Source organism: Oncorhynchus clarkii, chromosome 9 (assembly GCF_045791955.1).
Source record: "Oncorhynchus clarkii lewisi isolate Uvic-CL-2024 chromosome 9, UVic_Ocla_1.0, whole genome shotgun sequence".
NCBI lineage: Eukaryota > Metazoa > Chordata > Actinopteri > Salmoniformes > Salmonidae > Oncorhynchus > Oncorhynchus clarkii.
This window is the reverse complement of record NC_092155.1, coordinates 59086027-59113969: the sequence shown is the minus strand read 5'-3', so window position 1 is coordinate 59113969 and position 27943 is coordinate 59086027. Positions and strand designations below refer to the sequence as shown.

The window sequence follows — 27943 nt, the reverse complement described above, 5'->3', positions numbered from 1 at the left end:
CCAAACAACGTCTTCTTCCCATTGCCTGCCAACCATTAGATATCCACATTATATTGACCACTGAAGTATGGCCATTACCACACTGTTAAAACAAACTCCGGTCATAACTCAAAACCTGCACATAAACACAATAATGAATGCTTCAAACCAGACATTCACCACACACTTTTTATATGGAATGTATTAGAGACAGCATTAAGTGCACAACTATGGCAATGTATGATACAACACTAAATAAGTCCAAAAAGCCATGTTTGGGATAGTGGGGGGAAAAATACGATTATTAGGCTACATAAATAATAATATCCCAACAGATCAGTTACACATAAATCATATTTTTGGCAGTGTACAGCTCCCTTTAAAAGTAACCAATTCTCAAGGATATCATGTCAAACAAAACAACTTGTTACAATCTGGTGGTTGTCTGGTACTCTCATATAAAAATTAATTAGGAGGAGAAAACAAAGATTCATCTTCATGAATATAAATATTGCCAATGCTCTGGTTATTGATATACACATTCTTGAAAGAAAATGTAAAAACATGTCTGCGTCACTGAGCCAGCTCCCCATAGGGCTTCGTCATTGGTTGTACAGCCTCACAATAAGCCGATAGGGATGCATTATTTGAGGACAAGGGGTGTTACAAAGGTTCCGCCATCAGCTCTTGTCTTCAACGTGAGCTCTAGGTGGATAAAACCCAATACAACAGCGAGGACAAAATATCCTCAATAAATAAAATAGTAATTTATTTCCTCAACAGAAAATGTGTGTTTTTCCACTTGATATGAAGCAGTTCTATATTAATTTGGTATATTTCATAGTTGTCCAATGTGGGAGTCTTGCAGTGGAGAGTGACAGGTTTGAAAACAGTCCCTTTCACTGCGAAGGCACATGGGCCAACTGCAGGTTGGGTCTCTCTGGGCTACCGCCGTCTTGGTCCACATCTGAGCTGTGCTCATCAGAGCTCTCAGTCTCTGAACAGTCATGGGGCACATTCTCATATGCCTCCTCATCCATTAGCTCTTCTTTCACGCTGAGAAGAAAAGTAATGATAAGGAAGAAATGTACTTGTAATGAATTATGAAACATTTCTCCTCTATCAAATCTAGTTTTGAATGGTGATAGAACTCACAGAGGGTGAATTGGGTACTGCTCTTCACTGCTGTCACTGTAGGATCCATTCCCATACCAGAGAGCTGCATTCATCTCCTCCTGCTGGAACAGAGAACATAAAAGGGAGCTCCTATAGAGGCTGGGTTGAATGGAGGTATACTACTCTCTAGCCATTCAGCCTGAAAAGACACGCCATAGGTTTATCAAGGGCCGGTGCCAGAACAAATAAGTTGGACGGGCATTTGATTTCCATCGGGCACCTTTAATAAATATATATATTTAGGGGACCTCCCATGTGTGCACGCACACGCTTGCAAATATTTTTTTTTCATGGGTGTTAAAGACCATAGGCAGCTCGTGAGTTTCAAGTTTGGGGAAGCTAACAATTTATCATACCATTTTTAAACTATCTGCATGCTAGTTATGATTATTTGTATATACGGTATGCACATTTTCATGAAACAGTTTAATTTCGATAACGTTTTCATTTCTCAAAATCATTGTCATGTGGTTAATCATAAAAATCTGAATTAAAATGATCAAAATCGAAAAGTTAAAATTCAACTAATGCAAGAACACCAGCCTCTGCCATATGGACACATTGATACACCGTGGCCCATTGGCGGCTAAAGAAATTAGTGCATGGAACTAGCCTATAGGCCAATGCAGCAGTAGGGCTACAATTTCCATCGTCAACCAAGTAAAATAGATAAACCTAAAGCCGACAAATAAAAACATCCTGATGAATGCGATTGAAAGAACTTGAATTTTCATCTCTACTCCACCTGTATGCCTACCTTTCTATTTAATTAGCCTATTCCGGGCCCTCAGTGTTTCCGGTACCAGTGAGCACCGTACAGACAGCAGTTTTTTTTAAATGACGTTTCCACTGAATATATGGGGTCACCAGATCATGATATATTTGCTCTTTCACACCGAGGCTTGATGATTATCGAGGCCAGGAGTGTTGGAAAGATTTTTCAAATACTGTGAGGAACTACTATCATTTGCAATGGCTGTAGGCTTCGTGGCCTTACTGTGTGAGGTAAAAAAAAAAATGTTTACTGAGAAGCTCAGTTTATTATTAGTAGTGGACGTGGTGAGTTAAGACAATCAGAAATCAAATGGACACTTTCCTACATTTGCACACAGCAGGCCAAGTAGGCCTACTACTAGCGTGCTCAGGCGCGTGCTCCCTCACCGTTATCAGGACAGAGAAACCAGACATGCTCATTGCTCACATGAAGCACTCCAAATAAAAGGCAATGAAAAAGTTTACAAAACTCTTAAATTATGGTTATGAAATAAACCTAAACTTGTGTTGCAGAGTTCACAACCTGCTAATAATGTTTCCACTCAGAATGAGAATAGTAAACAACAAATTATTACATGCATTAACAGAAATGTATGTAACCAAATGACAGGGATTGCCGGTATATTCACTAGACCTACTGGTGACATACAGTTGAAGTCAGAAGTTACACCTTAGCCAAATACATTTAAACTCAGTTTTTCACAATTCCTGACATTTAATCCTAGTAAAAATCCCCTGTTTTAGGTCAGTTAGGATCACCACTTATTTTAAGAATGTGAAATGTCAGAATAATAGTCGAGAGAATGATTTATTTCAGCTTTTATTTATTTCATTACATTCCCAGTGGGTAAGAAGTTTACTACATACACTAAATTAGTATTTGGCAGCATTGCCTTTAAAATTGTTGAACTTGGGTCAAACGTTTTGGGGAGCCTTCTACAAGCTTCCCACAATAAGTTGGGTGAATTTTGGCCCATTCCTCCTGACAGAGCTGATGAAACGGAGTCAGGTTTGTAGGCCTTGCTCGCACACGCTTTTTCAATTCTGCCCACAAATTTTCTATAGGATTGAGTTCAGGGCTTTATGACGGCCACTCCAATACCTTGACTTTGTTGTCCTTAAGTCATTTTGCCACAACTTTGGAAGTATGCTTGGGGTCACTGTCCATTTGGAAGACCCCTTTGCGACCAAGCTTTAACTTCCTGACTGATGTCTTGAGATGTTGCTTCAATATATACACATAATTTTTCTGCCTCATGATGCCATCTATTTTGTGAAGTGCACCAGAGGCTCCTGCAGCAAAGCACCCCCACAACGTGATGCTGCCACCCCCATGATTCACGGTTGGGATGGTGTTCTTCAGCTTACAAGCCTCACCCTTTTTCCTCGAAAAATAACGATGGTCATTATGGCCAAACAGTTCTATTTTTGTTTCATCAGACCAGAGGACATTTCTCTAAAAAGTACAATCTTTGTCCCTATGTGCAGTTGCAAACCGTAGTCTGGCTTTTTAATGGCGGCCTTTCAGGTTATGTCGATATAGGACTCGTTTTACTGTGGATATAGATACTTTTGTACCTGTTTCCTCCAGCATCTTCACAAGGTCCTTTGCTGTTGTTCTAGGATTGATTTGCACTTTTCGCATCAAAGTACGTTCATCTCTAGGAGACAGAACGCATCTCCTTCCTGAGCGGTATGGCGGCTCCGTGGTCCCATGGTGTTTAAACTTAAGTAATATTGTTTGTACAGATGAATGTGGTACCTTCAGGCAGATGAACCAGACTTGAGAAGGTCTACAATTTTTTTCTGAGATCTTGACTGATTTCTTTGGATTTTCCCATGATGTCAAGGAGTTTGAAGGTAGGCCTTGAAATACATCCACAGGTACACCTCCAATTGACTCAAATTATGTCAATTACCCTATCAGAAGCCATGACATCATTTTCTGGAATTTTCCAAGCTGTTTAAAGGTACTTAGTGTATGTCAACTTCTGACCCACTGGAATTGTGATACAGTGAATTTAAGTGAAATATTCTGTCTGTAAACAATTGTTGGAAAAATTACTTGTGTCATGCACAGAGTAGATGTCCTAACCGACTTGCCAAAACTATAGTTTGTTAACAAGAAATTTGTGGTGGTTGAAAAACTAGTTTTAATGACTCCAACCTAAGTGTATGTAAACTTCCGACTTAAACTGTATATATGAGCGATTGGAAATGATGCAGACAATTAAATTGATGGAAGCTACAATCTGCAATATTAAAGCTGATCAATATTAAAGGTAATCACAGCTGCTCTTGAAAGCCTGACAGAATATCATTGGGCTTATTCTGGACAGAGTTTGTGGCGAGAGTGAGCCCTCGTGTCACCTCTTCCTTTCTGCTGAAACTCTCACCGGAGAAAGCATCCGAGCAAGCGAAACAGCACTCCTCTGTCTGACTATATGTAGACCATCTATCTGACGCTGTCTGGACAGAAATAGTATGACATGCCATATTGTTTTTGTCCAGACAGCATCAGATACACAGTCTACACATACTGAGACAGAGAGGAACTGTTTCACTCGGATGCTTATCTAAGATGAATGAGTCTTTCTGTCGGCACGCTTCTCGGCCCAATGAATTATCAAGATTTCAATATTTTATTTGGACGGGAAAGGAGGTACAGTATGTGGCCAGGCCCCCTAACGCCGGTCCTGGGTTTAGCACTCAAAGTTGTCAAAAGAGCATTTACCTTAGGAGTAAGGAAAGCTGAGCAGTGACCATGGTCAGTGTTCTCCCTCTTGAGAGACCTGCAGTTACAAATAAACACATGTTCATCTATTCAACACACACTGGAAAATAGAGGGACAACATATCCTCACAAGACACTTTTATTTATGTTACTAGTGCTGAGCGAATAACCGAAATATCAGTTATTTTATATTTTTTAAACAACTGATTGACCGATGTTCTATTCAATTATATGAATTCCATTTAGTTTGGATTTTTCTGTGAGCTCAATGTGCACATTGCTCTGCAGGTTTTCTAGAGAAAAATCTGATCATGCCCAAACTTAGTTACATGGTTTGTATTAGTATAATACCAACAAAAATGCAGGTTTAACATGTTGAGAAACAGAGACATACATGGAGCTTTACTGGAGATACCGAGCATGTTAAACATACCCTTCACCAGCAGGCTTCTGGGGCCTTCTCCTCTGGAACTCCATCTCATCAACTGTCCACACAGCTCCTTTTACATTCTCCACTCGCACAAAACACTTGTGGAGGCTGAGGTTGTGTCTCACTGCATTCTGCAGAGTCAGAAAGAAGAACATTATTCCATACAAGTTGATCTAATACCATGTAACATTCCTAAAAAAACGTAATGAATATGGCATGGCAACTAAACGTAGGACAAGGGTATTCATATACATGTAAATTACCCTTTAAATAGACAACGAAATACCTTCCATGTTGCGGCGTTGCGTCTAAAATAGGAAAATGTTCGCGTGAACCAATTGTAGATTTCATTTAGTGTCAGCTGCTTATAGGGGGATTCAAATATTGCCTGGAAAAATGCAAACATTCAATTAGCAAACAATAGACTCACTCCTTACGAATAGCTAACATTTAGTCATCGGAGGGTAAACCAGGGTGAAATAAAATAAAATATTCCTTACCTGTCTTATTAGGGCTGCATATGTAAATGGCGGTCTAGCTTCTTTATTCTGAACAATATCTGTTAAGGAATTAACAAAATGTGTTTTATTAAAATCAATGATTGAAGCCATTCAAGTAGATAAACTACCACAGGTATCAAAAAAATGTACCCTACTACCCTCATTAGGTTCAGCATCACTCTGCTAACTCACCTTGATTCATGGTTTTGCTGTATTTCATGGTCTTGCTGTCTGAGTACCATCTCCTTCCAGGGCTCACAGTGAGCAGGGTGTGGGGAGGGAGGATAGAGGAGGAGGTTGGGGGTGGTGTCAGGGGTGTAGAAGGAGCAGTGGCATTTTGAGACAAGGTCATGGAAGGTAGCACCTTGGGAAATGTCACCTGGGAGAAGGAGACATTGGGCACAAGATTCCCCTTGAAAATAAAAAGTAAAGATTCATTTAAAACGCAATACAGAGAACACAGCTGTAGGGAATGCAAACTTGAAGGGTGATTATTTTACCATTGTGGCTAATTCTCGTCTTACTCTGTTAGTAACATGATTTGAATTTAAGACATGCCCACTTTAATACTCCAGAGACTTACCGTTGGGGTTGCTGGTTTGGACTTTTGATCAGAGGATTTGAGGTGAGACATCATGGCTTGCAGACGCTCTTTGTCTTTTTTCAACTTCATTGAGGAGAAGATAAAACAACAAAGATGTCATGTGAAGTTGATTACAGTGAGAAGGTACTGTACAATGAATGGGCTTTATTTAAGCAAATGTCTTGTCTACTGTGTACCTGCAGTTCTAGCTGCTGAACAACCTGCATCTGCACTCTACACTGTGCTGTACTCTTGTCATCCAGTGTATGTTCACTGTTCAGATGCCTGGGGGGAAAACACATTCTATTATAAAACAAGAAAACACTGAAGAAGCCACTAGAACCCAGTGTTACTATTATAGTAAGAGAGATTGACCTTAATTTGTCTCTCTGAGAGATTGAATAGATGAGGAGAAACTCACTTGAGAAAAACTTGAATGTCTCCAAAGACAGCCTCACAGCCAGACCATTTGCACATGCCGTGTCCATAGAGAGGGTGAGTGTTTTGTGTGTGATTATCCACAGGCCCACTGCAGAGAGACATACATATATATATATATATCATCAATGTAACACTTCCGGAAGAGGTTGGACAGATGAGAATGAATAAACACTGTTCCGAAATGACTAATCACCTGTCTTTCTTCTTTAGGATCTGTGATGGATGATTCCCATTGGTGGTGGAATGCTGACTGTGGAGCAGGTTCTTCTGAAGAGTAGCTGGATTCTCACCACCAGAGAGCAGGCTGGTGCCATTCTCACACCCTTTCATTAAACCTAGGAGAAATACACAAGTAATTCAGCCAAATAACTATAATATTCTTGCCCAAAAACAACCAAAACAAATGTAGCTGCATTGCAGCCATGGAGGAGGACAGCAACAACAAACAAAGCATGGGGCAGATACTTGATGGGGGAAGGTATGTTAGATTAGGGTTGGGGCTGAGGGGGTAGACACTTACCCTGAGCTGCAGAGGGGCTCATGGAGGGCAGGACAGACAGGAGACCCTGTCTCTGGAGGCTAAGGAGGTGCTGCTGTTGGACCTGCAGGAGCTGCTGCTGGATGGCCATGTGCTGAGCAGCTAGCTGCTGTAGGGGAGTGGGGAAGAGGTACACATGAGGCCTCAGCAATACTATAATAATACATTGATTTTATATAGCGCTTTGGAACATTTAGATGACAGCAAAATACAGACGTATGACAAAAAATAAGTATGTCGGCCTACCTCTTGGCCTGACTTCTCAGCATGCTTCTGCTGTAGGAGCTGGGCGTTGAACTGGTCCTGCTGTTTCTGGCAGAGATCCTGTATGTGTTGCTGTAGAAAAAAAAGAAGGAAAAAACACCTTGAGTTAATGGAAGGTCATGAGGAAATACAGTGGTCACGTTCAAGCCATCAGAATCTCACTGGAAGATCCACATGAAAAATAGGTGACGTACAGAGAAATTAACAAAAATTCCTGCTAATATTACAATTGTGAAACAGAACACAATAAAGCATTTACATGTAGATTTGTGTGGTGAATATGATGTAGTTACCTGGTGTAACATGAGTGCTTTCTGCTGCTGGAGCAGGGCCTGGATCTGCTGTGGGTTGAGGACCTGCTGCTGTGTCTGCTGAGGAGTCTCCACCGGAGGGGTCATCATAGACACTGAAACTGTAACCTGCCAACACACAAATACAGATGAGCACAGATTAGACATAGCCATGCCGGAAAATTACAGAAAAACAAAATGCCAACAACACCATTGAAGTGGTTTTTTTTAACATTTTAAAACCAAAACATATGAACAACCTTTGCTAGGCATCCAGCAATTACCCCTCCCTGTCTGCCTAACACCCACAGCTCTGGGGATGTTTACAGTAAACATAATAATTAAAGCCAAATAAATTCACTGCACAAAAATATAAATGCAATGTGTAAAGTGTTGGTCCAATGCGTCATGAGCAGAAATAAAAAAAATCCCATAAATGTTCCATACACACAAAAATATTATTTCTCTCAAATTTGGTGCACAAATGTGTTTACATCCCTGTTAGTGAGCATTTCTCCTTTGCCAAGATAATCCATCCACCTGACAGGTGAGAGATATCAAGAAGTTGATTAAAACAGCATGATCATTACACATTGGGTGGGCCTATGCCCTCACCGGCCCACCCATGGCTGCACCCCTGCCCAGTCATGTGAAATCCATAGATTAAGGCCCAATTTATTTATTTCAATTGACTGATTTCTGTATATGAAATGTAACTCAGTAAAATCTTTGAAATTGTTGCATGTTTCGTTTATATTTTTGTTTAGTATAGATAAAAAATGAATACAAAGCCAGGGATGCATGGCAAGTTTTGCAAAAACAGAACTGCATTGCATTTTAGAGCCTCACACTTACAATACTTTTTGTAAAAATATCATCGGATACACATAATATTCAAATGTAAACTTGCGTACTTGCAGGAACTTGGGGGTTCCTGGGGCCCAGAGTTATTATTGATCTGATAGTAGGCTAATCTAACCAACTCTGGACCCTAGTTGTAGTGTATGACATAAATCAGCTAGAAAAAATATCAAAAAACATTCATAAACTGTTTTATATGGGCTATGATGGGACCAGATTTATTAAGTCATATGGTTTAAAAATTTGACAAAAACGAACAGGGCTGAGCTCTCTGTATGGCTGGTTGCATCGTGTAGATACTCATATAGCATGTCATCACTATTGTATTGATTGATTCATTTCAGTCAATCATTTTGGATTAAAAAGACCTACACTACATAACCAAAAGTATGTGGACACCTGCTCGTCGAACATCTCATTCCAAAATCATGGGCACTCGGAGATCCTGTTCTATGAGCTTGTGTGGCCTACCACTTTGCGACTGAGCCGTTGTTGCTCCTAGACGTTTCCACTTCACAATAAAAGCACTTAAAGGTGACATCCTATGAAAGTTGAAAGTCACTGAGCTCTTCAGTAAGGCCATTCTACAGTCAATGTTGGACTATGGAGATTGCATAGCTGTGTGCTCGATTTTATAAACCTGTCAGCAACGGGTGTGGCTGAAATAGCCGAATCCACTATTTTGAAGGGATGTCCATATACTTTTGTATATATAGTGTAGGTTGCCTTGCCACCCGAAGTGTGAATATAAAATCCCTTTCTCAGAACACAAATAAATGGGCCTATTTTAGGCTATAAAAACATGACATTACGTTTCCCCTGGCCAAGCCCAGATGGGATCAGAGCGCATAGGCTTCTCTGGCTACCTGCAGCTGTGGTTGTCGTCAGTAGGCTGTAGTTGGTCAGACTGAAGCACAGACTAATTGTGCACGTTGACAAATCATCAGTCTTTTTACTAAACAAATTTGGTGGCGGGTATAGACTTCCATATAAAACAGCTTGTCGTGGTGAATTCAGTTATACTCACGTTTCCTGTCACAATTCGCTTTTACCACATTCAATTATCTTCATGATATTGTTCAAAATGAAGCCTGGTTTGTTGTGATGTTGTAATGTAGGCCTACTGTACTTTATAATAATATGAGAGGGTTAAATCATTCATTTTTGATATGCTAACGTTACTTGATGAAGACATTTTGTTAGCAGTAACTCTGTGCTTTTGTCTTGAAGCTAAAAATGTTTTGAGTGTAGCCTACAGACGAGAAAATAAACAATTTAAATTGACTGCACATACATGCTTGTGAATTGTTGCAGTGTAATATGGTTTGGGTGCATTATTCAACAGTGTAATATGTTTTAGAATAAACTTTTGTCAATGTTGAATAGTTTGTGCTTTCTGGCTAGTGGCTGTGATATTTACGGTCAATTTGAACTACGGAGCAAGATTGTCATGTGGCCAGCCACAACGAAAGGTAAGGCAAGGATGTAATGTGAATTGAAAAGTTGAATTCTCTTTCGCCACCCCGCTCCTTAGAGTCTTCTTCATATCTCCTAGTGGGAATAGGGCCTTAATTAAGGTCTGAACCACAAACAAACAATTCCCACTAAGGCTGGCTCTGTTTGGGATCCAGTAAACAAACTGCTGGAGGATGTCACATACACTCTAGGCTAACAATAACAGTGGATTGCCAAGGAGATGGCCCTTTCCCACACGGACTAAACATGCTCTGATGCTCATCAAGATCCTTATAGACCTATACCCTGGAGCAGATACTGAGGATAAACTCATGGCTTACATGACTTAAAGCAGAAGGTAAAATAATTGCATCAGCTGGACTTAAAGTCTGCAGTACAGAAGAAGAAAAACTTCAGAGAGCCAGATAGGGCCAGTTAGTCACTGTATATGGTATGGGAAAGGCTCATCTTTTGTATGCACAACATCAGCAAAACCTAATCCTGCACCTAATCCTTGTTTCCATGACGTCAGGGCAGACCAGCCCAAACATCTTTTGTTATTATTATTGTTGATGTGACAGAAACCCACATACCCATGAAGGACAATGTAAACACTGGGCTAGTCCTCAAAGAGAGGTATGTGCTCTATGACTAATGTTGCCAAAAACAAGTTACATCCCTTTTCTGAAACCCAGAAAATATAATCCCTTTTCATATAACAGACCCTTATACTTAATCTCTCCCTGAACTGAGTTATAACAAACCGTATTTTAACAAACTCAACTGAGACATACACAAACCATCAATGCACAAAGGAATATAATCTACAAGACCAGAGTAAGAAAAATGCTAGGAAGAGGCAATAAAGAGCTAAGGACATTTTCATATGATTTAAGTAAATTACCTTTGATTATACAGTAGAATAACATTATAAATATGTTAGGTAGTAGTGACACATGCAAATTCACTTTAACTAACACAGTCACAATTACTATCTTGGTCCTTAGTTTACACAGATGACCAGTGTTTCACTTTAACGTAGTCCTTTTCATCCAGCAAATTCTACCAATGTATATACCAGTAAACATAGAGCGTTATCTATCTACATGTAGAAATAGGCTAGTTGACCAAAATACAATAATAAAGCTGACAAACCTGACCAACTCCATTTACAGTGGTCGTCTTTGGCAGTTAGAGACGCAGGGTGGAGAAAGAGAGCAGTAAGCCGAGCACAACATTACACTGTCTGGCAGTCTGACAAAGTGCTTGTGTGCATAAACAAAACTAACCAATAACACAGATCTATCCTTCTCCACCAATCACAAAGTGTCTCAGCAGTCTCTGTCTGCAGCACTACAGTTGGCTCAAAGTTCAGTGAGAGATATCCTACCTATCATACAAACAAAGAAAGATGCTAAATGTGACAATTTGAGAACCCATATGCTTTAGTTGTGGAAAGTAAGCATGTGGCACACTTTATAAAATACGTTTGGTAACCTGGTTTTGCTGCTGACTGTCAGCCCCAGAACCCTCTGGAGTTAGTGGCTTAGCACTCCGACAATCATCCTTCTCAGCACTGTCCCCATTCTCCGTCTGATTGGCTGGACTGGTGCAGGCTGTCTGTTCTGACCCAGACTCATGCATCTGGACTCACTGACCTGAGAACAGAACAAGAACAAGAGAGCCGCTGTAAACCTCATGTAAATCCACAGTGACTTTCCACAATACTGATTTTAGGCTACATTTTTTTTGTTGGAACAATTACATATGCACATGGGCAATTCCACGATAACGGAATTAAGCTTGAATTCAGATTGCCCATATAACTACATGCACTACTTTGAACAATTTACACAGAAATTTCACAAAAACACATTTACTGAACAAACTGTGTAGATGCAAAGTTTGGTAACAGAATTACGTTAAAATCTCCCTCAGTTGTTTTGTTCAACCACATTCTCCAAAAAAGCTTAAATATCAGCTCTGAAATAAGATTCAAAGAGGTCTGCAGAAAGAATGGGGTGTCAGCTACATGACACCTTGAGTTTGAAAATATATTTTGGTTACTGAACTACAGTAGGGGAAGTGGATTTACATCCGGTAATGGAATTACATCCTGACCTGTACTATACAGAAATGCATAATTATGGACATGAATATCATTCTCTTCATGGTGATGTATCCTGAATAGGTACATAAAAGTAGAAATATGCAATATCCTTATTTTGCATATTTGGGTATAATGCTTCACACTAGCTATTATTGTAATGAGCGCCGCCCCCAAACAAGACCACATCTGAAACAATCAGACGTCTTCGTTTTACAAGTTTAGACGCCACAGTACAGCACAGTAGAGTGCTGTAGGTATGTTCAGTACATTATATTGTACTCCACTCTAGTGTGCTCTACTTTTCTGTACTGTTTTGTCCAAACCTGTGAAATATAGAAGCTTATGAAAGGTTCAGATTTGGTCCGGCCAGGGCGGACTGACCAAATTTCAACTTCCATCGGCCGATGGTCAGTGGGTGAGGATGCTTGTTACACTAAATGGAAAGTGGGTAGTTGGTAGAAAGAATCAGAAGAGGTGACATTAACTGAAAGACAGACAGACAGACAGACAGACAGACAGAAATAACCAGACTGTTTTCAGTCTTGCTTTGACCACCAGACAAAAGGTATGAGCTGAACAGTATGCCAGTGGAAGGAAGGACAGTAGCAGGTGACCCAGCTGTGGTTTGTGAATAGGATTTCCAATTGTAGCCAATTCAATTGCAGTAATTACGTGACTGATTTGGTAACAGAATTATGTGTTTTAATCACTTAATAATTCATAAACAAATAAAAACTAACTAATTGGTCGGTCTTTACTTGTTATTTCTGTGAATGTTCATTATCCTCTCTCATAAGGGAGAGAAATTAGAAAATAACTTAAAAGATATGGAGTTTTGGTAACAGAATTACAAGGCACAAGGCAATGTTTCTTACATTTAAAGAAGGCAAATAATGTCTAACTATAATTTATAGAAGGCTTTCATTTAACATGCTCCTACAAACTTCACATTAGTGCTCATGGTTCCTTTTACATGGAAATGCCCACATGCGGTTTCTTACTGAAGACAATCTTAGAAACATCTTCAATATTGTTGCAGATCAGAGAAAGACAAGATGTTACTCTGCTTTAACTAATCAAGGCAACAGTTTCCCTCTTGCCAACATAAACCGAAGATATTTGTTGAGTAGCTGATTGCTGCCATGGCTACGGTAAACAAAGGGACCCTGGTTCGGTGTTTATGAGTAAACATATCGTCCTTCTGGAGCAATTTAACATTAACCAGGTGGTGCGATAAACAGATCTGGCAGGTAGCACAATACCGCATTAAAGGGAGGGTCGTGTGTACAGTTGGGGAAGCGTTCGACTCAAATGCAACACAGCTAAAATAAACAGCAAATGTCCCCTCAGCTGAAAACGTAGATTCATCAAATGTATGTATTTATGACTTATCGACTTCTGGAGCAAGCTGAAACATAGGCTAACCTACTGTTAGATACAATATTGCATTGCCTATCAAGTCTGACTTCAGTACCTACTGGCCTTTTCATTCCACAGCAAAACTGATTCCTGTTTATTTTAGGCTACAGCAGCCAAGGGTGTATTTGCACACAAAACAGTGTTTCATCCTAATGCCCTTCAACATTCCCAATGTCGGATCCAGTGCTGCTAGCAAAGCAGACAAGCAACACAAACATTAGGTTTTTAGGGTAGAGGGGAATCTTCTGAATACCTACTTCAACAGTCAGGACCGAAAATATAGGCCTAGTCTATACCACAATGCAACAATGCATTTCAATCCTGACTCTTAGATAGAGCCTAGCCTACCACAGATCTGTAATACAGATCAATGAGAAAGAAAAATCACATTAAGAATTATAACAAAGCAAACTATAGAAAGGTCAAATTAGTAGAACAATCATCAACAAGAGTTTGGGGTTCTAGCCAAAATATCAAATCAACTGTTATGCACATCTTTACAATAGTACACCATCCTTACCTTGGCAGAAAAGGCACAGCACTGTAGGTGTTCAACTGAGTTCAAAGCAGTAGCGTAAGAAGTGTGTAGCCTATGTGGACTGTGAACACATGAACAGGTGCTGTGGTTTAAAATGCAGGAGTACGCCTGTTTGCATAAACACGAACACTCTGCAAATAGAACAAGGGAAAACCATATGCCCACTGCAATTCCTGTCTGTCCAGGCATACACAATGAATACCTACATTCTGTTAATTTTATTGAATGCACATTGCATTGTCTAATGTTCAGCTCCTTGCTACTTTTTGGGGATCAACATTTCCCCTGTGTTTCCATTGGGAGTTGTCACTCTTTTTAGTCAAAACTATAATTCAGAGCCACAAACAAAAGGCATTGTATGCCTGCACCAAAGCATTAGTAGGGCACTATAAAATCATAGGCGTGGGAAAAGCAACATTGGATGTTTTAAGTCCACAACAATGTTTAAACCACATCAGGTGACCACTTTGGAAGTCTGGGAAAAATAGAAGACATTTTTATTTTTGGGTGTAGTTAACCTTTAATGCAAGTGTGCACCAGCAAGAGACCTTTGGTTAGTGATGTTTCTGTAGTGCTCATGTGATTGCAGAGTTTGTTAAGCAAATGGCCTGTGGATTGATGCATATAATCATGGTATCATTCTAACAGGCTAATTGAGAAGGTTTTCGGAAAAGCTTTTCCATCTTTACCAGAAGGTATACATTAGCATAATTGCTAACAGTTACACAAAGTGTAGACATGCGCACTCCCCCACACACGTTTCAGAAAGTTGCAGTAAAATAAAAATCACTGATGCATTTTGTTCATGACATGATTAATTTGGGCAAATTAATGAATTGTCAAATAAGTTCAATACATTTAGTTGATTTCCTACAAAGTTCAAAACCTTTTTGAATATTGTTGAATTACATTTTAATGTCTGGAATCCGTGATTCTGTCCGCATTCTCTGCAACGTGGATATTATAGGGCCCTACATACTGTAAGGCTATCCTTTATAAGTGAATGTGTGTTAATCAATCACTTGCATGCTAAGTTTACCACTCTGGGGAACAATTACCGGATAATGCAAATAGAAATAAGCAAATGTGAAATTCAATCAAATGTTTTCATTGAACATTTGCATAGCTGACCCGCAGGAAGTTTAGTTTTATTGCCATTTTCATAAACAAGGTGGATGATGCTAGACTAGGCCTATATCATCATCTTCTTTGTTGCTGTGGGAGAGACACCACAGGATAGTGATTCTGAAAAGAATATCCACTCAAAGCCATTAAACTCTATTATGGATCAGCTTGAGCAGCAGTATAACATTAAGCATCTGTTCTGTCAGCCAGGTTGACTGGTCCCTACATGATCATAATATGCTGTATGCCAGGGATCATCAATTAGATTCAGTCGTGGAGCGAATTCTTCTTGAGTGGAGTGGATGGTTGGGGGGACGGAACATAATTACAAATAATTACAAATTGACCGCAAGAAGCACAAACAGATAAAAAGTTTGACTAAAACATAATCATTTCAAACCTTGCTTACATTTGAATACGATCACGTCGTGTCTCTCTATTATCCGTGGGAATACTTGGGAACAGATTTCTTAAATTAAAATCACTTGATGTTTTTTACAGTCTTATGTCCAACAATGAAAATGAAAATGAAAAATACAACAAGATGTTGGGAAATGCAAGATGTCTGGAATTAAAATGACAAGGGAACTCATCACTAGGTGCAAAATGTGGATTTAATATCTTTCTGAGTTTTTGCTGTTTTTTGTAGAACCACCTGCAACTGGACATGAACATTTCTAAGATATATTTTTTTCTCCATAGAATTGAGAATTAAGAAAATATCATCAATAACAGGTTAGTTAAAATTCCTTGTGCGAGGCTTTCCATTAGCAAACATGTAAAGGGTATGGAGAATCACATATCCTGTAGCAACTTCTAGCCTAAATAACTACATTGGAAACCATGCAAAAATATACAAAACAGCATGGGGTGATAACGTTTCAGCGCATTACATCTAATGTGAATGCTTTAATGACAGCACACCTGCCAGACATACACCTGCCCAACTGAAAACTCTTTACAGTTGTTATAAGTAAACTCCGGGTTTGGCACAAGACGCTATGGGTATAGTATGTGTGGGGGCCACATTCATCCAGTTTATGGGGGCCACATCCATCCATGAATCAGATTGCCAAACACATGGTAACAGAAGAGGGACAGTCAATTGGTCTTAAGAGGCTACAAGTTCTTAGCTGGTGTTGTTGAAATGGGGCATTGCGGGCATTTCACAGCGAGAAAAAAGGAAATGCCAGTGGTGTACTTAAGTAAAAATTATTTCAAGTGCTACTCAAGTTGTTTTTGGGGGTAGCTGTACTTTACTATTTATATTGACAACTTTTACTTTTGGTACCTTTATTAAACTAGGCAACTTCACTACATTTGTAAATAATTGTATTCTACTTTTTACTCCATACATTTTCCATGACACCCAAAAGTACTCTTAACATTTTGAATGAATAGTAGGATAGGAAAATGGTCCAATTCACACACTTATCAAGAGAACATCCCTGGTTATCCCTACTGCCTATGATCTGGTAGACTTACAAAACACAAATGCTGTTTTTAAATGATGTCTGAGTGTTAATGTGCCCTTGGCTATGCATACATTTAAAAATAATATTATTGTGCCGTCTGGTTTGCTTAATATAAGGAATTTGGAATAATTTATACTTTTACTTTTGATACTTAAGTATATGTAAAACCAAATACTTTTAGACTTTTACTCAATTTGTAATTTACTGGGTAAATTTCACTTTTACTTGAGTCATTTTCTATTAAGGTATCTTTTATGACAATTGTAGTACTTTTTCCAACACTGGGAAATGCATTGTTTTAGCTAACGTTATCTAGCTAAAGACGGCAAAATATCTACAACATAACTACGGACCATGGAAATGTACTTTTCTAGCTAACGTTAGCTAGCTAGTATTAACACAGAACAACGAACAGGATAAAACACCGGATGTATAGATGTGAAGCGTCCGCTTGGCGGTTCCACTTACTACCAAATTTGGTAGTGAGAGGAAGCCTAGTTGCCAGCAGTGATGGAATAGGGAACAAGATGGATTTTGGCCGAAATTCTGCACATTTTTTCATTGAAACTTTTGAACTCAATCGTTTTCTGTTGCCAAAACTATAATGTTACAAACAGTATGTAAACTTGACCCTTTGCTAAAGTAAAAAAATAAATAAATGCAGGAGTGCAAAGGCGAATCGAGTTATTGCGCACGCGCACTTCAGAGTAGGCGTTCCCTAACGGAAATATGCAAATATATGCTAGAACGCGCCAATAAGAACTCACTAATAGTTGCTTGACTCTGCCCAACTCCTTTATTGTTCTGTCCACTATGACTCATTTCTTCCCATTTTTAACGTATGGCTGTGAGCTATCTTGGTTTATTTATAAATACATATTTGGTATTAAAGCTAACGTTAGCTAGCAAGTAAATGTAGCGAACAGCTAGCAGTCGTAGATTGCCAATGTTGTTCGGTAACTTGCCTTTCGTTAACCTTAGCTAGCTATCCAAGAGAACATCAAACATATTGGTTAGTTAACTCGCTGTTAAAAGCCACTTCGTCGTTGTTGTACAACGTGAATGTTATTTAGCTAAACAACGGGTTGGTGTGGTTGTTTACCGCCTATGTTGGCTAGTAGCTGACTAGGCTAGCTAACGAGATGAATAAATAGCATCTGCTATCCAATAACAGCATTCTACCATTTACTTACCGGGGCATCAATGTGTAGCCTGAGCTACTAGCTAGCTATTTGGCACGTCTTGTTGAGCAAGATAAGAAGCGATTGAAATACACTCACTCAGCAACCACCGTTAGCAAACACAGATAAACAGTTGACACTGGACTGTGCATTTGATGACATCACAGCCACCGGATTAAAAAACAAACAAAAAACAGCACCAGAGACCATAGATAACAACAAGGCATGATTGTTTAGCATTTCATTTTTCCAACATTTCAAAATCTATCAGCAAAAATATTGATTTTACATTTTGACTGGTTCAATGTTAAAAATAAACAACTTTCAAGACTGAAACCCTTGGAAAACACAAGGCACCATTCCAAAGATTAATAATCAGTTGAGATCTCACCTTGACTGGGCACTATAGTAAAAACTGCCAGAAAGTCCAGCTACATTATGTTCGATTATTTGTTTCTTTCAACAAAAACGTCCCTAATTAATGTGCTTATTAGTGTTTGAACATGGATGACCTGAGTCACAGAGAAGCTCCACCGCATCTGATGACAATTACAACCAACAGGTTACAAAACTTAAAAAGCTTGGCAGGGTGCATGCACACACATGCATGCTTGTGCACACACAAGACAGAGAGAGAGGGTTAGAAAGGTCTTTGGTAAAGATAAGTACTCATTCAACCCAAAGCACAGTTCATACATCATATCGTTTTTTGAATTTCAAAATGGTTCTTTTAGTTTGTAGGACTTAAATGAGAACAATATTAATGATAGAAATGTAATAAACACAAAAGTGAAGAAAAAAATTAGAATGAACCAATTGACATGTGCAATTGATATTCTTCAGAAAACTGATACCCATCTAGGCGTAGTCTAGATTCCTTGCTTAGTAATCCTGTTCATTACAGTAAAAAATAAAAAGGCCTGTTGTGCATTTCGGAAACAACAATTGAGTGTGTTTGTACAATGACCCACTGCTGATTACCAAAACACTCAGGGTAAACTAAACTATAGCATTTATCTGGTAACACGCAGTGTTGATTTAGTTTTTGTAAAAAAGTTGGTGTTATTTAACAAATCTAACAACCAGTAACAGTTAAGATCCCCCCCCCCTGCCAAAAATAAACTACAAACCCCAAAAAACAAATAAATAAAACATTTGAATGTGCAACATTTTCACATAAAACTGTATGAATAATACTGGCTTGAGGAAAATACTCTCCATTCATTCTAGAATCAGGGAACAATGTAAATTCAATGTAAGATCAGGAAACTGTGAAAACTAAAAGGCTCTGGTAAAAGTGCACAGTTGAGATAAAGTGTGGTTTAGCTAAATATTTTTGTATAAAAAACTAAACACTAAGGAACATGTATCAGTCATCCTAAAATGAAGCCCAGCTATGACATTTTCTGTCTGCCCAAATTGAAGTAATTGTATAACACATTCATGAAAGACAGTAGAGCTCAGAAGATTCAGTCAATTTCCATGACCAAAAACAACAAAGTGTCAAATGTGCAAAGCTTGCTAATGTCTTGGGCGACCTCCTTCGAAGGCATGGTGCTCCTCATGTGCTGAAATAGAAACAAACACATTAATCTCATGAGTTATCAATAGGCTCATTTTACGTTGTTTTGATGGAGTGAACTAGCACGTACTCTACTCTTGTTTTTAAAGTACTCACGCTTATAAAATACTGCTTTAAAAGTTATCTGTGGAAGAAGTTCATAGATCCTTCCTAGGATGTTTGCTTCGTTAGCAAAAAAGGCATTTCCATTCCAGACTTGAACAACATCTTCTCTGTCTCGAACGCTGACACTAACACCAACCACCTCATCCTCTGAAACATAACCAAAGATTATTATTTTTCTCAAATAAACACATCAATACCCTTCAGTATTTTGAAGTACAATTATATAATGGAATATTGTAAAGCTGTGATACTTTTTACAACTTTTGAGTCATTTAGCAGAACCTTAATTTCTCCTGTAAGTCACTCCGGATAAGAATAAATGTCTTTCTCAAGGGCACATCAGGAGATTTTTCACCTAGTCAGCTCAGGCATTCGAACCAGCAACCTTTTGGTTACTGGCCCAATGCGCTTAACCGATAGCCGACTACGTTATATTACAAACACACTCTGTAATACATATAGGGTATTTCATCTTATACAATAATTATTAATAATAACAACATATCCATTCAGAACAAAATACATACCATATAATATAAAATGATAGACAGATGTAAGATTACGTCTCTTTACAAACAATCAAGTAAAGCATCTTCATAAAGCCTGAAAGTTGATATACAGCGTGACAAGAGCAGGGTTTCTGAAGCGCAACTCACAGCAATCTCAGATGTTGTCACACATTAAGATGATAACATCTAGCATAACATCAGAGGAGTGTAGTTGTCATTTAATACTACCCTTCTGTTTGTGCCAAGGTTTAGAAAAATTGCTTTTGGGGTCTTCATCACCACTACCACCAAATCAAACTTTATTTGTCACATGCGTGGAATACAACAGGTGTTACCGTGAAATGCTTACTTACAAGCCCTTACCCAACAATGCAGTTCAAGAAAGAGTTAAGAAAATATTTACCAAATAAACTAAAAATAATAAAAAGCAACAATAAAATAACAATAACTAGGCTATATACAGGGCATAACAGTACTGAATCAATGTGCGGGGGTACAGGTTAGTCATGGTCATTTTTACATGTAGGTAGGGGTAAAGTGACTATGCATAGATAATAAACAGCGAGTAGCAGCAGTGTAAAGACACTAAATCAAATAGTCCGGGTGGCCATTTGATTAATTGTTCAGCAGTCTTATGTCTTGGGGGTAGAAGCTGTTAAGGAGCCTTTTGGTCCTAGACTTCGCACTCCGGTACCACTTGCCGTGCAGTAGCAGAGAGAACAGGCTATGACTTGGGTGACTGGAGTCTGACTATTTTTTGGGACTTCCTCTGATACCGCCTAGTACAGAGGTCCTGGATGGCAGGAAGCTTGGCCCCAGTGATGTACTGGGCCGTACGGACTGCCCTCTGTAGCACCTTATGGTCAGATGTCGAGCAGTTGCCATACCTGGCCATACCTGGCGGTGATGCAACCATTCATACTAAAAGCAAATCCAGGAGATTGAAGTACAGGGTTGAAGGCAAATTAAATATTTATTTGTGCAGAAAGAATGTCTCCAAACAGAATCTCACACACCTGTTTAAAACCACTACTAAATCCATACAAGACATTACTACTAGAAGGTCTGGTCGTGAGACATGCAGAGTTAGAAGGTTAGTAGGTAAACAAAACACTGGTTTATTCTGAATCGGACCCAACTACATTGGAGCAGCTACACACAGTATGTGATTGACTCAAGACAGATGTCACTAGCGCCACCATTAGAAATGTCCCCCGAGAGAAGATCTACTCATCGCTTTTGACTACTGGACACACACTTAGTATGTGATTGCATCAATACATTGATGACCGTGAGATTTGCTGATTGTATTAGAGTTCAGTTAGATAGAGGTTGTGTGATTGGTTAGTGTGATTTCTCTAGTATAACAGCTCTTGATCAGGGTCCAATTAGGTGGGTGAAATACAACAATCTATAAAGTGCACAAGTTGCTGGATAGTCAGCAAGCCGAGGATATTACTTTGTATATAGGACATCCTCTGACCTTACAGACAGTCTAAAGCAGAGGTTACTGCATATATAGAGAATAAGGATTCAGACAGGTCTCAGGTCTTCAGTATGTGATAATACTGCAGCAGGTCATTAGTATGGGATCTGGTAATACTGAAGCATATTGCAGGTCTTGCTCCTGCTGCTGAGGAAGCAAATCTGGATGACCTTGAAAGCAGCAACCTCATGAGGTTGAGTTGCTGCTTGGGCAGTTTGATGGTCTGTCCTCTGAAGCATGGTAGTCCAGCATCAGAGTGACTAGAGACACCACTGCATCCATGTAGGACCTGACAGCCAGGTACCCCCCGACACACCTCCATAAACCATTTGAAAGGTATGGCCTCCATCTTGCCGCCCATGATCACCACCATCTCATCAGTCAGCTTGAGGTCTGGCTCCCAGCCCAGGTTACCACCAGGAGAACTCTCAAACATGAGCCAAAGTTGATGTGGATAAGCCGTCCCTTGCTGTCCTGCATGATGTTCCTGTTGTGTCCATCTTTGATTTGTAGCAGAAAGAGCAGCAGGGTGTAAGCAGCCATATTACAGATGAAGTTATGCCTCGCCTTCTGGAAGTGGAGTGGACTCGTCTTCATACTGGTTTCTGAAGTACTCATACATCCCAAAGTCTGTCTGCCCATCTGGTCACGGGATTTACAGTCTGGGATACACTCGATCACACCACACCCAGGGTCGGGAGCCACCACTCTGTAGGGAAACAAAAACAGGTCCAGTCCCGCCTGTTGGAAGATGTTCTTAGACAAATGATCTGGAGCGCCAGCACGTCCTGTCTGCAGTCATCTTACTTTAAAGATGGCGACCTGCCAGACGATCCTGCAAGTTACGTCTTCGCCCAGCTCCACGTCCTGGGAGTCAGTCTGACAACGCAGATCTTTCCTCTCCAGCTCACTGACCCCACAACACTTCACCTTAAACTTAGCCAGGTACAGGGCCTTGGCAGCACTTTGTATGGGTGTTCTAGACTCATAGTCAATGTCCAGTACAATGACCTATGGGTTACTGGGCAGGTAGCAGCCTTGCTAGACCTTGTCAAACAGCTTTGAGACATGCCCTCTTCCTCTCATCTCCCTTTGGGGTGAGCTTGATGGCGGATACGTTGGTGATTTTGTTGAAGTCAAACTCTCTCTGGTAGTATTTAACTGCACCAGACAGAGCCTATTATCTCCTCAATCATCTCACCCAAAAGATCCCTGATGTCAGGGTCTTTGTGGTGTGCCTCCTCATTCAGGTAGATGTTAGTCTTCATGTTCCAGATGAACTAGTGTTGGATTCTGTGTTTACATTATAGCCATTACCATATATATATATGACTGAATATTATCTGCTGTTGGCTTGTGTGGATGTATGTATGTGTTATGCAACATAGCTGACTTGAAACATTGTTAACAGTTTCAGGGCCATGGGCCTTTCTCATGATGGAAAAATACAGAGTAGCATGAAGACAGGAACTGTTCAATGAGTTGGGGGGGGGCACATTCAGAGCGGGGTGTTGCGAGAACAAGCGGTCTTTTGTTAGATAACAGGAGCCAGGTGCGAGATAACGGTATCGAGCATGAGCGCATGGATGTTCTTCACAGCAACAGTTACATATATCAACAGAAGCGCAACGAGGCGGGGACCCGCCTGAGTGCCTGCAATAGGCTGAGCAAGTTTAAACCACGCCCAGCCTCTATTGTGATAGACATAGTTCCAACCCGTCTGTTGGCCTATCACAGTATAAAGAATACTGGTTACATACATCTTGTCAGTTCTCTGTTCTGCCCTGCGTGGTATTACAGTGAGCCCGTATATACGAAAGTTGCATTTGCCATTTATTACTTAGCTAATAAAAAATACATAGTATAAAATCGGCGACTCATTGTTATATTTATCCTGATACCAGATTCGAATTTACGCAACCCTAACACTAGCAGGCCAAGAGCTGAGACGTCTGGGCCACCCACTGGATGTACTCTCTCATAGCCCATCTTGTCATAGCGCAGGACCTGAACAATCTGAGGAATGTAGAACAGGATGGCATCCGAAGGCCCAGAAACCATTGGATGAGCATGGTATTTCACAGAGTTATTCTGTATGGTTGACTGACTCATTAGACATGACTGTACAAGCTGACAACAGACCATGTAAACCAAAACCCACAGTTGGAGTCTGAAAAACACTGCACACGATGTACTCTCTCCCTTCACACTCTTACCTGAAGCACAGTAATCAGTAAATTGCTCCCCAATAGTGGCCAGCAGTAACTCCTTCCATACAGCAGGCTGGGGAAATGAAGACACATTGAGTATGTAACCAACACTATACACATTTACTCAACAAACATGATAAATTACATTTGTATGAATTATAAAAAAAGAACAGATTACTTGTATCGTACTTACAGTGCTTTCTTTGGGTACTTTCATTTTCCAAACTCCCCCCTTTGCATTACTCTCTTCTTCCCTGGATAAAACAAGACAAGAGTAAATGAAAGGTCATATAATTATGCATAGACTTGTGTTTATGTACAAATTAGGTGAGTTAGGCTCACCAGAGTGGTCTTCTCTCCCCTCTCATTAGGTGATAGCTACATCTCAGTGGTAGGCTGGATACTCCAGGTATATTGTTGTACACACTCCAAAAGCTCTATTCAAAAAGATCCAAAGGAAAATAGGTTCTTTACCATGATTATCAAATTCATATTATTGCGGCATTATTGTTGAAAAACACAAAGCCATAACATAGAGTACAGTACATGTATGTATGTATAATAATGTGATGCAGGCAGATCTTAAAACGCTCAACTAACACGCAAACCTTACCTGAACTGTTTGCACAGTGTAGATTTTTTTCAGACCTGATTCACATTCTGCTGCCGTTGTTCCTGGTAAAGATCTGGAAGAAAGATAAACAAAACATTAGTGCTGAGCGATTAACTGAAATGTTTTTCGATGACCGATGGCGTTTCTTTAGAAAGATCTGAGACATGTTATCCAACTTAAGCGCAAAAAAAACGTGGTCCTTAACTACAATGATCAGAATACATTGCGCATGCAGCTGCTTGTTGTCGTTGGTTCTTGCCAAGCAAGCCTGTGGGGCCCAAGCACCGTGGTATAATAAAAACTGGAGACTCATGTTAGGCTACGCCGATTCATGAACCGTCTATATCCGGGTTGCATCCGATTTGTACAGACCAACATCACATGCGCACTAGCACTCCGTGCGCACAAGGAGCAGTGACGACGCGATCACGTATTCCAAAAACATGACAGACATTGGATGAATCTAACAAATTAGATGCAGTGCCTTAGACGGCTGCGCCACTCAGGAGACCAATAAGTCAAAGTAAATGGACAGTCATTACCATTACTTTGTTTATTCTGTGTTGTTACAGCATGTAACCCACATAATGCATTTTATTTTATCGAAACCGAAAACTCACAATTTTTTCCAAAACGACCTAGTAATCACAACATCAATATTCAAACAAATGTATAACTCCGCATCTGGCATGATCTATCTAGCAGTCCTAAAAAGATCCCAAAACGAAACCGAACTCGGAATCGTTCAGCACTACAAAATATCAATATTTAAACGAATTTATCTAGCAATCAGACCTAAAATAACCTGTTTAGTTTTGTACCTATAGCAAGCCTTCCTCCCACTCTGTAAACAGGCCTTACTAGATAACTCAGCCAAAAGAGGTTGTGCTCAAAGCAGCCAGGTCGGAGATCAGGTGTCAATCCCCTTTCCACTGGACTCTAGCCCAGCAGTAAACAAGAATGACCCCCTTTAAAATTGTCTGCGTTCTCTTGGCCAGAGCAGTACATTGACGGATATACAATTTCAATAAAAACACATTGAAAGGAAATATCTGTATATGCAAAATGATAATCTATGGCCATTATTGTGACATCCATCACAATGAACATGTTTTTATTAGAAAAAATCTAAATTGAAACCAAGACAGAGAAAAATTGCCCACATTAAAGTGTCAATGGATGGCAATAGCCTAAACAAAAACAGACCAGCCTATGATTTGACTTTTAGTCTTGAGATTGGAAATAAACACTTTCACCACTAGGCCGATGTTTCATAAAAAAACATGTATACAACAAATCAGAGGGCCAAGTGCTTTCTCCAACCCAATGTTTTAACAGACTATGCCCCAATACAAGCACTCAGTGTTCATGAAAATAGACAAAGTCCAATTTCTGCAGGTCATGTGGACACCTCCCATAATATAATAATATTTACAAATACAGTGAAGCAGTGATCTGAAGTTTTAAAATAAATCAAAGACTGAGTTTGAGAACATGTTCTAACGGTGCGCATGGTATCAAATCACCAGAGAAATAAGAAACAATGTATCGTGATTGCGAAAACAGACTTATAGTCAAGTGTAATAATCATATAATGTATAATGAATATGGTATTCATCTTGCCTTTCTGCGGCGTTATACGCATAACTGATTGCAAGGCCTACTCCTTTGTTTTGGCAATAAGGCTTTCTAGCTATCGCAAATGCAATTTTGTTGACAAACTCATCCCATGAAAGCATAGAAAGAATCGCCATTAAGTCCACGTAATGATAAAATGGTGAGCTTACCTATCAAGCCAAAAAGTCCACGGAGAATGTAATGGGAGAGTGCCGTTTCCATCGTTGTTCGTGATGTTCTCCAATTCTCTTTCGTCGATATGGATGTTACGTTCGGGGGAGTTTTGACTTACTGTTTTGTTCAATTGCAGATTCGGGACAGCAGGAACTGCCATTTCCTTGCTTGTAAAAAATTATCGATTTGATTGTTTTTTTAAAAGATCTCGTTTCCCCCTTTGATTGTATAGGAAGTGCCTACTCTGCTGACTCATTCGTCGCTTCACTGTTCTGCCGCCACAACAGTAAAATGACGTATTGCTGTCTGCAGACCAAACGTTCTTGCCAAAAGCGGCAGGCGCGATGCTGTAGAATATAATACATTTGTTCTCTACTTTTCACAGTCCATTACACAAATATCAATAATGGACATTTGTCTAAATCATCCAGAATTATCATAATATTCAATCAGTATCATGACCTTAAACATCTATGGCCAGCATGGGTACCAGTCTGTTAATCTAACATTCCACACCTTGAACGCCATGTCATTATGTTGAAGTTTGAAAATAAAAAATAAAAGAGAGCCGCACACTCTAGGAGCTCAGATGCAAAAATGTAATACCAACGTTTCGACAGCCAAGCTGTCTTCATCAGGGTATAAATTATGCTAAAGTTTATCATGACAGGAGTAGCAAAGAGTAGAATAAACTAAACAAACTGGTACTCAGACTAAAACATCTAAGCATGACAGTGATATTTTCAGTGTTAATTGCATCTGCCAATATAAAATAGATTGATGAATTGAATGTGTGAATGAACATTATAAATGTCCTTTATAATCAAATACATTTCCATTGTCACATGCTTCCTAAACAAAAGGTGTAGACTAACAGTTACAATGCTTACTTACTGTCGTTTCCCAACAATGCAGAATACCAACAAAATAAAACTAACACAAGGAATAAATACACAATGAGCAATGATAGCTACCAGTACCAAGTCGATGTGTAGGGAGGGGTACGAGGAAATGTAAGTTGATATGTACATATACAGTGCAAATTGTGTTTCCCCTCAATCTACACAATACCCATAATGTCTCAAGATATTGCTCCCCTGAGGTATAGTACCTCAAGATCAGCTGTAGACCACACTATCCACCGAGAGAGTTGTCATCTATATTTTTCATGTACTAAACAGAAAACAACTACCCCCAAAAACCATGTGGGAAAAAGCTACCTAAGTATGGTTCCCAATCAGAGACAACAATAGACAGCTGTCCCTGATTGAGAACCCTACCCTGCCAAAACAAAGAAATACAAAAACATAGAAAAAAGAACATAGAATGCCCACCCAAATCACAACCTGACCAAGCCAAAATAGAGACATAAAAAGCTCTCTAAGGTGAGGGCATGACAATGTTAAATGTGTGTGTGGGGGGGGGGGGGGGGGGGGGGGGAATAATTATAGACCACCTTTACTCCACACACAGAGATACGTACAAAGCTCTCCCTCGCCCTCCATTTGGCAAATCTGACCATAACTCTATTCTCCTGATTCCTGCTTACAAGCAAAAATTAAACAGGAAGCACCAGTGACTCGGTCAATAAAAAAGTGGTCAGATGAAGCAGATGTTAAACTACAGGACTGTTTTGCTAGCACAGACTGGAAATGTTCTGGGATTCTTCCAATGGCATTGAGGAGTACACCACATCAGTCAATGGCTTTATCAATAAGTGCATCGAGGACGTTGTCCCCACAATGACTGTACGTACATACCCCAACCAGAAGCC

General features: G+C 39.6%; 2 protein-coding genes across 6 annotated transcripts; both read right to left on the bottom strand.

Annotated features, from left to right (window-relative positions):
- Nucleotides 1–154: 154 nt before the first annotated feature.
- On the bottom strand, nt 155–18050 carry LOC139416633 (forkhead box protein P1-B-like). Of its 5 annotated transcripts, none has more exons than XM_071165546.1 (16): nt 17886–18050; nt 11523–11683; nt 7713–7838; nt 7402–7491; nt 7138–7264; nt 6811–6952; nt 6598–6705; nt 6374–6461; nt 6177–6260; nt 5786–6005; nt 5594–5652; nt 5380–5481; nt 5097–5224; nt 4664–4721; nt 1135–1217; nt 155–1035 (listed from the first exon to the last, which is right to left on the bottom strand). In XM_071165546.1, the coding sequence occupies exons 2-16, from the start codon at nt 11667–11669 to the stop codon at nt 879–881; spliced, it is 1719 nt and encodes a 572-aa protein (XP_071021647.1). In that variant the 5' UTR covers nt 11670–11683; nt 17886–18050; the 3' UTR covers nt 155–878. The 5 variants fall into 5 exon arrangements, with proteins under 5 accessions (XP_071021647.1, XP_071021649.1, XP_071021648.1 ...); XM_071165548.1 differs by having other exon boundaries at nt 1135–1214; nt 17886–18014; XM_071165547.1 differs by lacking the exon at nt 17886–18050 and adding an exon at nt 14075–14159.
- Nucleotides 18051–18099: 49 nt separating this feature from the next.
- Nucleotides 18100–26705, bottom strand: LOC139416634 (eukaryotic translation initiation factor 4E type 3). The gene is made up of 7 exons (XM_071165552.1): nt 26166–26705; nt 24379–24451; nt 24108–24202; nt 23959–24019; nt 23772–23838; nt 19552–19707; nt 18100–19441 (listed from the first exon to the last, which is right to left on the bottom strand). Exons 1-7 carry the CDS (start codon nt 26327–26329, stop codon nt 19395–19397), a joined length of 663 nt encoding a protein of 220 aa, XP_071021653.1. The 5' UTR covers nt 26330–26705; the 3' UTR covers nt 18100–19394.
- Nucleotides 26706–27943: the final 1238 nt, after the last annotated feature.

Bases quoted from the DNA above. Each gene is read 5' to 3' on its own strand.
- LOC139416633 (XM_071165546.1), bottom strand. From the start codon at position 11,669: ATGCATGAGTCTGGGTCAGAACAGACAGCCTGCACCAGTCCAGCCAAT. The intron at 7,839-11,522 runs GTTACCAAACGT...GTGTGTTGGCAG, and splicing joins ACAGTCAGCAGCAAAACCAG to GTTACAGTTTCAGTGTCTAT. The intron at 7,492-7,712 runs GTAACTACATCA...TTTTTTCTACAG, and splicing joins AAGCACTCATGTTACACCAG to CAACACATACAGGATCTCTG.
- LOC139416634 (XM_071165552.1), bottom strand. From the start codon at position 26,329: ATGGCAGTTCCTGCTGTCCCGAATCTGCAATTGAACAAAACAGTAAGT. The intron at 24,203-24,378 runs GTAAGGTTTGCG...CTTTTTGAATAG, and splicing joins ACACTGTGCAAACAGTTCAG to AGCTTTTGGAGTGTGTACAA. The intron at 19,442-19,551 runs GTGAGTACTTTA...TTTCTATTTCAG, and splicing joins TAAAGCAGTATTTTATAAGC to CACATGAGGAGCACCATGCC.